Source organism: Hyperoodon ampullatus (genome assembly GCF_949752795.1).
Source record: "Hyperoodon ampullatus genome assembly, chromosome: 3".
NCBI lineage: Eukaryota > Metazoa > Chordata > Mammalia > Artiodactyla > Ziphiidae > Hyperoodon > Hyperoodon ampullatus.
This window is the reverse complement of record NC_136916.1, coordinates 82,759,602-82,775,556: the sequence shown is the minus strand read 5'-3', so window position 1 is coordinate 82,775,556 and position 15,955 is coordinate 82,759,602. Positions and strand designations below refer to the sequence as shown.

Genomic DNA, 15,955 nt, shown 5'->3' with positions numbered 1-15,955 from the left:
GAAAAGGAAGGCAACTTAAAAAACACTGTGGGGCAACAGTCAGAACCCCATTTATGCTTAAATTAGAATATTTAATCTCATAAGCTTGGAAAGAGGAATACAAAAATAAACAATGAGGGCCTCCCTGGTGGCGCAGTGGTTGAGAGTCCGCCTGCCGATGCAGGGGATACGGGTTCATGCCCCGGTCCGGGAGGATCCCATATGCCGCGGAGCGGCTGGGCCCGTGAGCCATGGCCGCTGGGCCTGCGCGTCCGGAGCCTGTGCTCCGCAACGGGAGAGGCCACAGCAGTGAGAGGCCCGCGTACCGCAAAAAAATAAATAAATAAATAGATAAACGATGAGTCAAAATAGCAATCTTTTGCCTGCTGTCAAGTAAGAACCAATTCACTTATTTGGACAGAGGTGTGTACCATATCAATGTATACAAAAGAAAATAGCTTTAAAGCTTAAAATGGCTAAGAAGGCAGCAATACTGCATGAACACGAACACACACACACAAATTATGAAACAAAATGTTCTTAAGACTTAGGAATTATAAATTCCCATAAGCAAAGAGTGCAAAGTTCATAAAGTTAAATATAAGTGTATCCTTATGTGAATAAATGCAAACAATAATCTTTATTATTCAGACGGTGTAAAGAATAAAGGTGGAAAACTATTCAAGATGTTAATTAAAAAGGATATAGCCTTCATTAAAAAAATTTCTAACCATTATTCCAAATTTATCAATCAAGGAAGTAAGATTCCAATGAGCTCAATTAACTTAGTTTGCCTAAATGCCGTAAGACATTTCGGATTTCCTTTATTTCATCTTGGGAAAAGGAGTAACAAAATAAATATATAGTACCTCTCAGTCAGATTAGCATTGGTGCTGTGGAAGGGCCGTGAATCTAGAAAACAAGAACAGCAGAATAAAAGTTAGAACAAAAGGATTTTACCTGGATAACAGATAAAATGTTTAACATTTTTACGACTGACACAGATAAAGCAAAAATAGCCTTTGAAAGCCAGTGTGGGATGCCTTCTCCTCATGAGGGTTTGGAAGAAGGAAAAATTAAAAACGAAACCATCAAATCAGAATTGGAAAATTGGCAGCAATGGGGAGTGAATTTCCCATGTGGAAAAAAAATTTAATCCAGGATTCAGTAACCAAACAAACCCCAAATCAACTTAAAAAAACAAACAAACAAACAAAAAAAACAAGCTCAAATGCACGTTTAATTCCTGTTCTCGTGAAGGTACAGAGTCCATAGGCCATCTTTCTGAGATGATGTCAGGGGAGGAATATACAAAAGGATATTAAATGTCATCCTGTATGCTGTTAATTTTGCTTTCATGTATTTCTATGCTAAAAGTCTAGCTAATATAGGTCTGATATTTTCTTAAGCATTCCTAGAAATGGATTAGTGAACAGGAAAGAGCATCAGAGCTAGCCTATAAGGTCTAGGCCCTGCCACTAATTTAGGGTGAGATCTCTGGATTTCATTTCTTCATCTATGAAATAAAGAAGATAAAACAGATGCTAAGGTTCTTTCCAGGTTGATACTGATCGAATGAGTAGGCCAGATACATTTTTCCTCCTTCCACAACTATCACACCGTAAACTAAAATGGGCCATTAAATCTAAGGCTAAGTCAGATAGGACAGTAAGTAGAACAAATATAGAAGGAACAATACCATTATTTTACCTACGACATGTTAATCAAGGTTGAGCTACTTTAGGACTTAGATGAGAGAAAGGCCGCAATCACACAATGATAAATGGTTTCCAAGGTTTTAGGAGATCAGGTATAGAAACACTTTCGGTGTATGATTCCAGGTAGACAAAGGTTGCTCTGTATAACTACTGTTATAATGTGGACAAAACACACCCTTTCTCCTTGAGGTTACTGTGAGTAAAACTTTAATTTGATAGAGATTAGAAAATGTTCCACTACCAGATTACCAGCATTTGGAACTCTTAAAAACTCCAAATTGTTCCAGATTCTGAATAGAAATGCAAAGTTGAAGTTATTACTAACATACAGCCAACAGGTGGAAATAATGCATGAGAAACTTAAAAATGAATTCTAAGTCTTCAAAAGATTGCTTTCTATAGTTTTTCCTTTTACTTATTTGGGGTTCTTCTTCTATTTCAGTTATAATGCATGGTAACAAAAGCCAGAAGAAACAGAAAGATGAAGAGTAAGATCTGGGATCTATCTTCCAGCTCTGCATGATCTAGGTGTGAAACCATCAGCATTTTAACCTCAGAATGCCATAATTTACTTAAACAAAAACCAAGAGTATGGTTTAGATTTGGGGGCTTAAAAAACTTTTCCACTCAAGGAACCCTGAATGATATAAGCAGCATTAAATTCTCTCAGGCTGCCAGGATTCTGTTGTACACTTTATCAATTACTTAGTAAGTTACCACCCTAGTGATATGAACAAAGTAAAAATAAAACCCATAAAGAAAAACACCAACCAGCAGAGAGCATGGCCAAGAATAAGCTCCCAGAAGGTCTCTGTCAAATAAACTAAAAACAAATACGTGATTTGAATACTGGGAGAATCTATGACTCCTATAAGCATTTCCAACTTTTTTGCTGCTGAAAGGTATCTTAATTCATTTACTATGACCTCTGAGATGTGGTTCTGAAAACAGTGATTAATCCACCAATGTTTCTAAAATCAATGCCCCTGAAATTCCTAAAGTGTCATCAACTTTTCAGAGCATCTAAGAATATGATATAACCAATGTTACTTCCATGATATGATTGTAGACAGAAGCAAAGAAATCTATCATTGAAGTTAGCCTATGAAGTATTGTTGCACGTAAATAGCATATTTCACCTAGACCTTTTTTTTAAAAGGCATGAAATAACCTGCAGACCTAATATAACAACATTCCAGGACTGGAACTATTGGATGGACACAGTCAATATTTTTTAAAGTATGTTCCTTGGAACACTCGTCTCATGAGATGTTACACATCATCATGAACATACTGTAGTTACCTAGTTACCTATGAAACTTACCTAGTAAGTTTGGGAAACACTGCATACTGAATGCTGCCTTGGAAATTCACAATGTACACATTAGCCTTTGAAACCTGCTTAAAACAGAGTTTCCTAAATTTATATGGCCAAGAACCCTTTCTTTTTCTTCCTTTTCCCCCTTCCCCATAATTCTCACTGTATTTTTGAGTTTAAGGAACACATTCTGAGGAATGCTGGATATTTGATTCAAAGGTTTCTTCAAGCTTCTATACTTTTATGATTACATCAGGTTGGATTAACTGAGTAATCAGTGCTGATTTACTGAATAACCAGTCATAATTTTACTAGTGGTAGAAGAAATACTACTGGGACCTTAGTTTTGTTTTTGTTTTTTTTTTTTGCTGTGCTGACCTATTTCCCAGCATATTACAAATACTTTGAGATGAAACAGCTTTGAGAATTTCTGAACACTCAAAGTTGCAGATGGATTTTCACAACTTCCCTCCTATTACAACTGGTATAGACTGAATATCTTGTGTGCCTAAACCAAATGCCTTTTAATTGTGAGAAAATATTGAACATATAAGACCTTCATTTGTGCATAAGCCACTTTCCTTTAAGAACAATGCAAAAATGTCACCCTGAGCTTGATATTGCTTAAATATTAAATTTTAATATTTAAATATTTAAATATTGCTAAAACTTAGGATCAGCAAATGGTAGGGAATTAGGATGCTTAATCATATGGATATTGTAATTGCCTGAGACTCATATGAGTTATATGAAATGAAAACAATTTATTATTTAACTTTATATTACAAGTATTTTTTTCATTAAAAATAGCAATCCTGGAATCATCTAGAAATCCTGCACAACTGAAAACAGTGATTTTCATGGGGGTGGGGGGGATTAATTTCCTCTCCAAACTTGCTAAAACTGATACCTTATAAAGTTTTTAAACTAGGTTATTATCAAGTAACAATATAATAATCTGAAACCTACAGTGTAGTAAAAGGATTGAAAAATAAAAGTTCAAAAGGAGAAAAGGTAGGGAAACAAATATCTAACTTCCACCCAATAATCCACGTGGTTTAATCTCAAAGAAAAGGTATTCTTAAATAAATGGTCTGGGGGAGTTCCCTGGTGGTCCAGTGGTTAGAATTCCAGGCTTTCACTGCCATGACCCAGGTTCAATCCCTGACTGGGGAAATGAGATCCCACAAGCCATGCAGCACGGCCAAAAAAACTCCAAAAACAAACAAAAAACTGATAAAGATTAAAAAAAAAGAAATGGTCTGAAAGGTGAGAAGAAAAAAGTTTAACATTAGTTTTTAAGTATCACAAGTGGACATCTAGGTATCTGTCCCATGAGACAAAAAAAGCAAAATAATGAAAATGAAATTTACATGATCAAATGGAAAGTTTTGTGAAATTACTACTCAGCATACAAAAGGTACAAGATGGGATGGTAAGCCCTTATGCCTTTGAAGGTACCTCTGTTCTCAGAGGGTGTCTCAGGCCCTGGAATCAGGTGACTGGATCAGTCAGCACTGGTAGTGTAGAGATGACAAAAACTTTGTTGTTTTATCCAAATTAATTTTCAAAGCAAAGCATGAAGACGAATGATTTAGAAATGATGACATGCAAGGGGAGAAAAGTCCCCAAATTTCTTAGTACTAAGCCTATAGCATTTTCAGCACTGGTCAGACCCTGGAGAACAGCCATTGGACCCCAAAGTTGCTTACTTACTATGCAACTCCTCCTCCTCACCACTGGAATAAGAAGAGCCAAGAGAAAAGAGAGTTTTAGACTTAAGGAGGAGTGGAGAGATGCTGACGGAGAAGGAGATCCGCCTTGTTGGCTCCATCTGCTGCTGGGCTGAGGAGTGGGTGGACAGAAGACGTTAGAGCATGCAGATCATACCAGAACAGAGTGAAAGGCACCTCAGACCCACAGTGCCGAGAATTATGTCACTGGCCTGGATGATTCCAGGAGAGCCTGTCCAGGTGGACAATGTACTGTACTCACATTTTCATCTTTATTTCTGAATATGCAGAATTCGAATGCAGCTTAAGAAAATTCATCCAACAAATACGTACTTGTTACATTATGAAAACAAGAAGTATATTACTTTTCACAGTCATAATTTACAGCATTTTTTTCCCTTCAAAGTAAGAAAACGCCTGGAGTGGTGGTGTCCCTCAGGATCCCGTACTTGGCTCTCTTCCCCCTCATTCCAAACCCCCTCATTCACTGTCTCCCCTTCGAGTACAAGCTGCATGTGATATAGTGGTGACTCCACAACTTTCTATTTTCAAGCCAGGTCTCTTCTTTGAATTCAAGCCTCATTCATCTCACTGCCCACCTGTGGGTGGACATCCCACAGCAGCTCAAACTGAACAAGTGCATATATCAATTTACCCCCTTCCTCCTGACCTGTTCCTCCTCCTTTATTCCTTCCTTTGGTGAGTGGTACCTAACATCTAACTAATTATCTAGAACACAAACCTGGGTACCATCCTTGAATCCTTTTATCACATCACCCAGTCCTTTTGATTTTGCCTTCTAGAATTCTCTGAACATCAACTTTTCCCCTACTGCCAGTGCTCTACGGCCTGGTTCAGGCCACCATCTACTCTCACCAGACTCCTGCAATAGCCTTCTACTGATCTACCAGCCTCTCCTCCCCAACACTTTCTTCAGTGTGGTGTCTCTGAAGTGTTTGAATCAATTAATTAATCTATTTAATCAACTTAAATCACTCCATTGCCCTCAGACAAGAAGCCCAAATTCCTCAGTCTAGCTTTCCACATACTAGTTCACCCAGCGAATTCCTAGACTCCTCTTGGTCTTGACTCTGGTATCACTTCTCCCCAGTAAGCCTTCTCTGGTGTCTCAAGTCGGAGGCTCCTAAACACCCAACGTTTCTTTCAGTTGCTGCATTCATCACCTTCTGTTACACTCAACTGTTCTCATGTCCATCAGCTTAAGTGCAGTGAGAAAAGGAACCCTGTCTGGAAGTTCATCCCTCTCCTTCCACTGTCCAGCCTGGTGCCTAGCAAAGAGTAGGTACTCAAATATTTATTGAATAAATAAACAAATTAATAAATGAATTTCCTTTTGTCAGGCTTTCTGGAAGCTCAATAACCTAAATAAAATGAAGGAAAAAGCCCTGTATCTACCAAACACAAAAGCCACTCCACACCCCAGATAAATGCTAAGTGATGGCAGAGTGCAGGGTGCAGCCACTGCTCTTAACAGAGATCACCTGGCAAATTCACGTACACTGGCTTTTTAGGCAGCGACGGTCTAGTACCAAAATAAGATACCATTTTAATGTGTGTTCTGAAGTATTTCCAAATGTAAAGCAAATTTAGGAAATGAAAATGAGCTCTCTTATTACCCCAAATCTAAGAGCATCCCCTTCTTTTGTCACACGATCATGGATCATAAAGAGAAACCTACTTGTATGAATAAGGAGTATCTTCAACATATATGGAAAGAATATGTTCTGTTAACATAGGGATTCAATTTTATAACATACTCAACTTTAATGACTACGTATATATTCCAGCCTTGCAATATAATCAAAAAGACCAATATAAAAAGTCTATTTGCCTGACTTTTTGTTCTGACAAATTCGTCAAATGTTATCTTCTCCAAACAGAACTACCCTAAGAAAATAAATGTATTCCAATAAAGTCTCATCCCACTGTCCAGTTAGAGAGAGAAACTAAGCACAGAAAGTAAAGATAAAATACCCTCATTAGCATCGATGCCTAACTTTCCATACGCACACCCTGATCTTTGGTCGCATGGATCATTTAGCTTTTAAGATCTGGTGCATTTTATATATGTAAATGCCACACTTTAAGTTCTTAAGACCCACTTAGCTTTCGTAGTCTAATGCAAGCTATACAATTACAAGCTAGTGTTGCCATCAAAACATGCATAAGGAACTTGGTCAATTCACACACCATGAGTGAAGGTCTGAGAATGATTCCAAGGACAAGTGCCATTTGTGAACACCGTTCTTTGTGATAACAAACCCTGAAAAATGAAGGGCAAAATGAAATCTCATTAAGAAGCCCAGGAGGTTAAATTGTCTAATGGGTATCATTCTCTTTTTAATATTACCACCACTAATATGCTTAGCAGGGATACAACCAAACAGTTTACTGTTTCTAAGCATCTTCTGGGTGCAAGCAGTGAAAAGTTAAAAAATATAGTCTTGTTAAGGGATTGTCTGTAATAACTGAATTATTCCATATCTGCAAAAATAAAGTTTGTTTTTAAGCTCTACTGAGAAACCATCTGAGTCTCCTGGCAAGCTGTAAGTCTCCACTCAACCCTATGTTGGGAACACATTTCCTGGAGCGGTTCCTCTGAAGGCAGTCCTCCCCGGCATTTTCCTACACGACACACGCAGCATCAGTGCTATTCTGATTCCCTAAAAAGGTGAGCCGGCAAGATGCCTCTGTCGTGTTCCCCCCACCAAGACAGCAAATTGAAGACATGGGCTAGGACAGCTTTCCTGCCCATTACGGTTCCTAAATCAGCTGTCGCCCATCTACTTTCCACCCCAGAAAATGACACAGAAATATTTTAGTCGTCGCCTTTATGTGGTATTGTCCTCTACATCAATGAATTTCTGAAACAGATTCCAGTTTGGGAATAATGCTGAGTTTGTCTGTTTTTCTAATCTGGCCAGTGACCCAATGATGGGATATTCCAGACAACAGCTCGGTGGACACACGTTTTCAGAAATGCTCAAATGGTAACAGCTATGAAAGGTTGTGGGAGAAGCAGCTAATTTCCTTCAAGGTAGAAGCTAGAACACAAGTAATAGCTGGGAAGTAGTGAGATAAGGCTGAGTTTAGGAAGTATTTTGTCCCTAGACAAGCACATTCATAAGACACAGCCACTTAAAGAAAATAAGGGACCACGTTCTAGTTTCTTCATCATTGCTTAGACTCTGGTCAGAGAAAAACGGACCCCAGCACTGCCTGTACACTGTGAACTCATTCCATAAAGATAACAAATGCTTATCATAAGCCAGGAAACACGCTAATGTGAATTTTAAATAAATTCAACTTAAGCCCTATCATATTATTAGCCCTGTTTAATAGTTCAAGGACCCAAGGTCACAAAGCCACTAAGTGTGCTTACAATAAAGCACTAGTTAAAATATCTTAAGTGTACCACACACTTTAGGCTTTAAAACCACTGGGTAGGTTTTAATTATGATAGTTTCAGCAAGGACGACCATGGCCAAAGATGACTCATGCAGAGAATTTAAGGGATCTGGAATGAAGATTTGTGTCTGCGGCAAGTTGAGAACTACCCAGTTACCCTGAGACTTAAAGGCACAGCATGCAAGATACAAGTTTTAGCCTTCTGCTTAACAGCCAGAATTTTTACATCTGCAAAAAATTTATGTTTCTAGAGCAGAATAAAAAAATACAGTTGGGAAAATTAATTGTATATGGGAAGGGATTAAGGAGAAATGCTGTCATTAGAGCTGATGAGCCCTCCAATTATAGTATATGCTAACTTAGGAAAGTAAGTGGGGCTGGCTAATCATTCCCATCTGCATGAAATGTACATGACAAATCAGAATGAGGGTACTCTACTTTGATGAAAGGGTTGGACTCTTGCTCCAAGCTCTACTCATGACAGCAGTCAGCTACTGATCCCAGTACCCCTCAGTGAGCTGAGCAACAAGTCCCAAGCAACGAGATGTGCCACGAGAGTTCCTGGCGCTAGAGGACAGTGTTTCCTGGGGGTGACCCGCATCATTTAGAGTGCTGGTTAGCAACTGAAAGCACAGTCAAAAACCATCTTGCTTTCTGAAGGAAAAATAATGAAGTGTTTCATGTACGAGGCAAGAGAGTGTGTCACAGAACAATGGAAAAAGCTCTCTCTCCGGGCCACGTTCTGTTGGTACTGGGCAGCTGTTGCTGCAGGAGCAGGCCCTTCACCAGGCCACGGGAGGAGGGGGTGCAGAGCTGAAATGCCTTACTGACTGTCTGGTTATCAAGTTCTAGTTTTCTGGGTTCAAAGCCACTATAATCTATTTTGTTAAAATAATTTTCGTTCTATACCAGCAAAACCACTAACTCAAAGCCAAATCAAAACCAAACCAAACCAAACCAAACCAAGACCCAAACAAAAACAGGAACAGCTATTTCAGTCAAGTTCTGTGAGGTTGTACCTGTTATCTTGGGAAATAAGTCATTATTAGGCACCTTTAGTCCAACAGGCCAGACTGGTATTTGAAGTACTAATCATATGAAAATGAGGATGAAGTTAATAGAATTATTCATTATGCCTTAACTCCACCATGGAAATTAAGAAAATAAGGCCTCTAGTAAGTCATGAATGGAGACAGAACATCCCATTAATGCAGGGCAGCTACTCCTGTCCTCAACTCTTTTAAGATGAGTTATATATTAGGGGACGCTGAAGAAACACCAGAAATACCAGGAGGGGTTATACCCTTTGCTTCAGCCTCCTGAATACATGATCTTTCAGCAAAGAATGTAATGTACCATACTCTCTTTGATGAGAATTTAATCTTTATATCAAGATCCCGCACTGCGGGCTTCCCTGGTGGCGCAGTGGATGGGAGTCCGCCTGCCGATGCAGGGGACGCAGGTTCGTGCCCCGGTCTGGGAAGATCCCACATGCTGCGGAGCGGCTGGCCCTTGAGCCATGGCCGCTGAGCCTGCGCGTCCAGGGCCTGTGCTCCGCAACGGGAGAGGCCACAGCAGTGAGAGGCCCGCGTACCGCAAAAAAAAAAAAAAAAAAAAAAGATCCCGCACTGCAACTACTCATGAAAAAGAAATCTATTTTAAAAATAAAACAAAAAAAGTGGGGTTTCCCAAAGAAACCTTTCTGTGGCAAACATCTGGATCCAATTCAAATATGTTTTCAAGCATCTTTAATGTGCAAACGCTCTGTGCCTGTGGATGCCTGACGTCCCTACATAACTTTCGTAGTCATGGATCCTGAATCTGCATACAGCTCCAGTAATCATTTTTGGCTGTAATCCTTTTGGCATTTACTTAACTGACTAAAAATGTATCTCAGTCTCTCTTTGTCCTTCAAGAGCTTGACATTTTTGAAGAGCTCAGGAAACTAGTACTGGATAAAATGTGGATAATTGTACCGTGGTAATATAAGAAAATATCTTTGAGACATAAGAGCATTATATGTGTAACTTACTTTTGAATGTTTCAGAAAAATCTTTAAGGACAGAGATAAAGACAGGGAGCAAGATGGATAAAACAAGTGTTAAGATAACATTTGGAGGCTCCAGGTGAAGAATGTGTGATTAAGTCTTTGCATTGTCTTTGCAACTATTTTAAAAAAGTTATTTTTAACTAGAAAATAGTTATAAATAGTTAAAATATTTTTATTTATAAATAAAAAACAGTAATTTTAAACCAGAAATTATCTCAAAATAGAAAGTTTCTAAAAATGTTTGTCAGGTTTAGGCCTAAGAATACAATGAATTTAATGTGTAACGGAGATTTTTATGTAGTAAAAGGAGGAAGATCCCCAAACTGAACTCTGTGTCACCTTTTTTGTAAATGATGAACCATTCATTCAGAGGAACAGGCAGGCAAATGCTGTAAGGTAATGGCATAGGGTCTTAAAGTGGAAAAAAAAAAAAAAAAGAGAGAGAGAGAGGAAAAATGTTTAAAATATAATATATTTAATTTTAAAAAGTAGTATACTCACTGTCCAACCCAGGATGGCTGATTGTCATTAATGAGATGGATTTTGTCAATGGAGAAGAAATGGCTGATGTACAGTAATTAAATCCCTGTTGTTTAGATCTGTGACATGTCTGTGAAGGAAAAAAAGTAAACAGGTTCTGAGTACCTGCTCTCATATTTCTAGATAAGCACCAAATTTTACATTCCGACTCAGCCTAGGGAAATAAGGCAGTACACAAGAGGGATAAGAGCACAGGCTTTGTAGTCAAAAGTCTCCCCCGACACAAAACAGCTGCTCAACTTCAGAGAAGCTACCTAGCTTTTCTGAGCCTTAGTGTTCTTATCGGCAAAATGGGGATAGTTAGAGTATCCATCCTTTACAGTTGTCTCGTAACCCTCATAATACCTAATGATGTTTCAAACTTAATAAGTACTTAATAAAACATCTACTGAATGCATAATCAGATAAAAATAATTTCACTGGAAATACCAAAACTAAATATAGTTCTTGCTCTTTGAAAATCTAAATATCACTTATAGATATAGTAGGATACCAGTAATATCATTATTTTAAAGAGTTGGAAACAGAGATATAAATAGAAAGTGTTTTAAGATCACAAGCAAAGTTGCCTGTGCATCTGGACAGAGGCCTAAATCATTTTCACTTCCTCTTCTAAGATTACACTGCTTCTACATGAACATGAGGGTGACTGGAATTTGACAACTCAACTCCCTCAGTAAATTCACAGCCACTTCAAGGCCATGTAATCCAACCCACTGCAGACGTTCCTGCAACAAAACCCATGACAGTCAACTAGTGTTTACTAGTATGCTTCCGGTGATGATGGGATCCCTCTCCTTTTGCTTTGAGAAAGGCCATTCTAATTGGCAACTAACTTTAATTACCATAAATCCCTTCCCGTCATAGTAGGCTGAAATCTGTACATGCTGAAAGGGAAGCAATGAAAATCCGTTACCAGGGTGAACTCAATTGCACCAAAGACTTCTGATTATTTAGAGCTTGTTCCATGGGTAACCATGGAGTCTGAGGCAAACAGTTGCTATGTTTTGAATACAACTGTGAGGTCTGAAAAATGACATCAGTGAAAGGCAGAGACCTTCAACAGGAAGTTGGCTGCAGGCAACTTGTGAACATCAGTGATACCAGCAGCTCAAATATCCACTTGAGGTTACACACAAGATGGAAAACTATGGGTGGGCAGAGCCCCCGGAAGGCTAAGCACACAAGGTGCTACACTGTCTATAACTTCAGCTAGGCAGACTCAATCAGAAAGGCCATTAGAAAGACATTATTTACTATAAAACAGGGTCATAGCTAAAATTCCTAGGAATGTCAGTTCAGGAAAGGTTATTACATAAAAAATATTAAGAAAATTAAAATGTTCTCATTTCCTCATTAAAAGTCATCTACTTCAAAGACATGGAAAAAAACAGTGAGACTAACAGTCTGGAATTCTGAGTTTAATACTGTTCAGCTAATAGCCAGTTACGAGGCTAATACTGTTCAGCTAATAGCCAGTTACGAGGCTTAGGCAAGTCACTTAAATGGGCTTGAAGTTCTCACACGCAAAGCTTAAGCGGTATAGGAAGGGATATATTGGCTTTAAGTCTATGATTCTGTTCACAAACACACAATTTTTGGTATTTTACGTGGCCCTACAAATGACTTCCAAAGGATTCTATACATGTAAAATGCAACTTTTTCACTTGTCAGACTTTCCACTTGTCAGAGATGCTCTCGGTAGTCACCAAATTACTGTTTCCTATTTTTTCCCTCCCTCTTCCTGTTACCATTAGGCTAAATAAACCTAAACCATTTACTTCAATGAATATATTCTCCGTATTCTTGTTATTTTTCTTAACTTTTTCTATAAAGTATCAGGCCAAGAAGCCACGGGTGGGGGCCAAAAGGAGGTAAGATTCCTTTAGGCCTTCAATTGCATTTTCCTTAGGCCTAAATTCTCTTAGGCCTTCACATGAGCATAAGCGATACATTCATTACTTAGGTAATTCTCTAGTGCCAAATTTATATTTGGTCATATCATTGCTATGTAGCAGGATGTAATACAAAATTAAATTTCTACACAAAACCTTAGTCACTGATTCAAAGAACAGGTTAAGGTTTTTGTTTGTTTAATTTGAAATGTTTCCTTACATTTCTATCTAAAATGCCAGTCACCGATTCAGAGACAGGTGTTTAACTTTTTTGTTTGTTTAATTAGACATGTTCCATTTGAATGTGTATCCCGGAATCCTCTCAGAAGTTAATTCAAAGTCTCCTTGGCTGAAGAGGAGGAAAAAGGACTCAGAGGGGTAGGATGCTAGAAAAGCATATGATTCAAATTCTCAACTCAAAAACTCCCTGAGGGTAAGTGATAAAGAGAAGATGAGAACTAAGAAAAAGTCACTTGGTCTGGTTGAAAAGGAAGCCCAGGACCTTCAAGACAGGAATTTCAAGAGCGTGATAGTGGTGGACATTAGGTGGGGAGAAAGAGAAGACAGGGAGTGCAGACGCTGTCTCAAGTAGCTTGGCAGTGATAGGAAGCAGAGAGAATACTTAGTTATTGCCTAGACAATGCGATGAGACAATTTTTTTTCCCCAGGAAGGAGAAACTTAGGATATGTTTTTGAGAATTGGGAAATTTAACAATGGTAAGTAATACACTTCAAGACTCATTTTACTACTGACGTGGTAAAAGAAGTCCTCAGACAAGAAGAAAAACTCAATTTAATATCCTGGATACTCTCCTAATTTCAAAATGTTTGCTTTGCTGGAATATTTAAATCTATGCAGATTAATGGCATTCTTTAATTAGTATTAAGTGCTAAAAAACTGCTGTGTGCTACACTGAGAATATTATATAGTGGGTAAGTAATCATAGCTCCTAGCCTTATATTAACATAAATCTTGCCTTCTTTGTTCCTAATATGAGGACATATTTAGGGAAATAAAACTAATTTTTTCCAAGTTAGCAACATATACCCATTTCAGCCTTACCTGCTGATCAAACATCCTATGTTCTCTCTGGCCTGATTCCAGATCCTCTTCTGAAAGTGACACCAACGAGTCACCCCTTTCCTCACCACTGAAAGGGTGTCTGAGCTCTTTGGTGTTTGAAGAGTTTACTTCCAGAGATGAGGATGGCTTGTTTCCAATACCAGCTCCTCCTGTCAAGCCTTCTAGACTGAAACTGAACACAGAACCAAGAGTTAATTCATTCTATTTCTGAGTTTCAGAAAGGAAGGAGGATACAAAATCCCTTTAGCTGTATCTCCCTCGCTCATAACTATTTCTATGTCACCCAGCAAAACCATCTGCAAGGGCATGGCCATGAGCGCTACCTACCATTCCCCACAAATATCCTGGTATGCTGAGAAACATACTGCACTTAGATTTTTTTTTTTAAACCTCATTCAACTTATTCAAATGTTGAACCACTTAAGGTCATTTTCTCAGACATTTTTCAATATACCATATGGACAGGCCACATTAGCTTATTGATCTTTTATTCATGTGTGTTTTTTCCCTTGATCTGATGTGATCAATCTTTGCCAGAATCTGAACTCTGCAAATGCCAAAGAATTAAATGGCACAGAGAGAATATGAGCATAAGTAACTTCCAGAAGGCAAAGAGGGAGACCTAGACTTGCCCTTGCATCCATCAAGTGGACCTTTATAACTTTACATTCAACTATAGTCTAGTTGACCTTTATAACGTCACAGGTATACATCCACCCCCAGAAATCCCACATCACGTAGGAGCATTAATATCTGTGCACACCTGCTTGGACAACAACTGCTTTGACAGGTTTCCTGAGAATTGTTAGCTGCAGACAGGCACATGTGACACCTTAAAGGGCAAAAGCTGAAAAGCTACTGCATCTAAAAGAGATTTAATTTTTTTTCCCCCCTTAATACTGACAAAGGGGAAAAAAGCAAACTTAAGGTTTGGTATCTAAAATGGGATCCCTGGAATAGACTATGTGGTTTGCAGAGTGAAAAGCATTTTTTTGTAAGAAGGAGGCTATAGAGAGAGGTTGGCCATCTATCATCCTTGGGGTTGCTAGTCAGAATAATTCACATCCGGTTACAACTGGATCTCAGAATACAGCTGTAGCAGACCATGTCCTCAGTTACAAGCATCTGGAATTGTATTTGAAGGTATACTGAAGCTATTTAGTTATCTCTGCTCAAAGTTAATTGCTACAAAAAATTTATGTATGCCAGTCTAGAAGGGTTTCTATTTGCTCTTTTCCCCCATGAATTACTTATTATGAACTGAAACTGTATGCCTCTATTTTCTTGAGTAAATTAAACAATGGATTTTGTTTTTCTTATTTCAATATGACAATAGAAATCATGACTGACTACACATAAATGTCTCTGTAAAACTCATTTTCAATAGCAGGGATAAGAAGACAGACTAAGTGAAGAAATTTAGTTTTCTATTATGAATTATTTGTAAAGCCTGGGAAAGCCAGATCTATGCTTACCACAAAATTTAAACCTGAAAATGTTTTAGTAATTAAATCTGGCTGCTTAGTTGAGAGAAGAATATGCAATGATGAGGAAATCTGTGAGCTTGGAATCTAAACAGATTGGTGGTCTTTTATCACTTTGTTATACAGCAGCAACTAACACAACACTGCAAAGCAATTATACTCCAATAAAGATGTTAAAAAAATAAAGAGATTGGTGGATTTGGAAGTGTAAAAAGATGAGTGCATCTTATTAGCTGCCTTATTTCTGTTACTGTTTTCCTCAGGATGTAGGAATTCCTAGGATCTGGGAATTAGGACAGATCAAAACAAACAGAAAAGTGATTTATCATACCACGGAGACAAGTCTGTGCAGAAAACACCAAATCTATAGCCACCTGAGCCAAAAAGGATGCATCAGGGTATACCATCTAACTCCTAGGCTGTACCCCTTCAACTGGATCAGTGGTGCCCACAGCAGAGGCAGCAGAACACTGTGCTCACAGCCAAAGCAGGTTGCCATATGCATTCTAGCCACACAGAAGCCAGCTCCAAGCCAAAAGCTCAAGTGCCATATTTTATGATTCCCCCTTTGGTGGCTGGACACACAACAATACCATACCTTCTGTAATTAAAGTCAGCACTCAGGGCAGCAGAGTATTGCACACCAGAGGGACACCAGCTCATACTGGGGATGACATCAAAGGAAGAAACAGAAATGGAAGAAGAGGAAACAGGGATGGGATTAT

General features: G+C 38.5%; 1 protein-coding gene across 2 annotated transcripts in view; it reads right to left on the bottom strand.

The window, feature by feature from the left end:
* Positions 1–15,955, bottom strand: part of LOC307049320 (A-kinase anchor protein 13-like) — a gene marked incomplete at its 5' end in the record, with an annotated part of 268,607 nt that overhangs the window by 61,137 nt on the left and 191,515 nt on the right. For both annotated transcript variants that reach the window (XM_079698797.1, XM_079698798.1), the window contains 3 exons: positions 849–891; positions 10,729–10,837; positions 13,726–13,918. In XM_079698797.1, the coding sequence (XP_079554923.1) occupies positions 849–891; positions 10,729–10,837; positions 13,726–13,918 (345 nt within the window). The remainder of the gene's footprint in view (positions 1–848; positions 892–10,728; positions 10,838–13,725; positions 13,919–15,955) is intronic.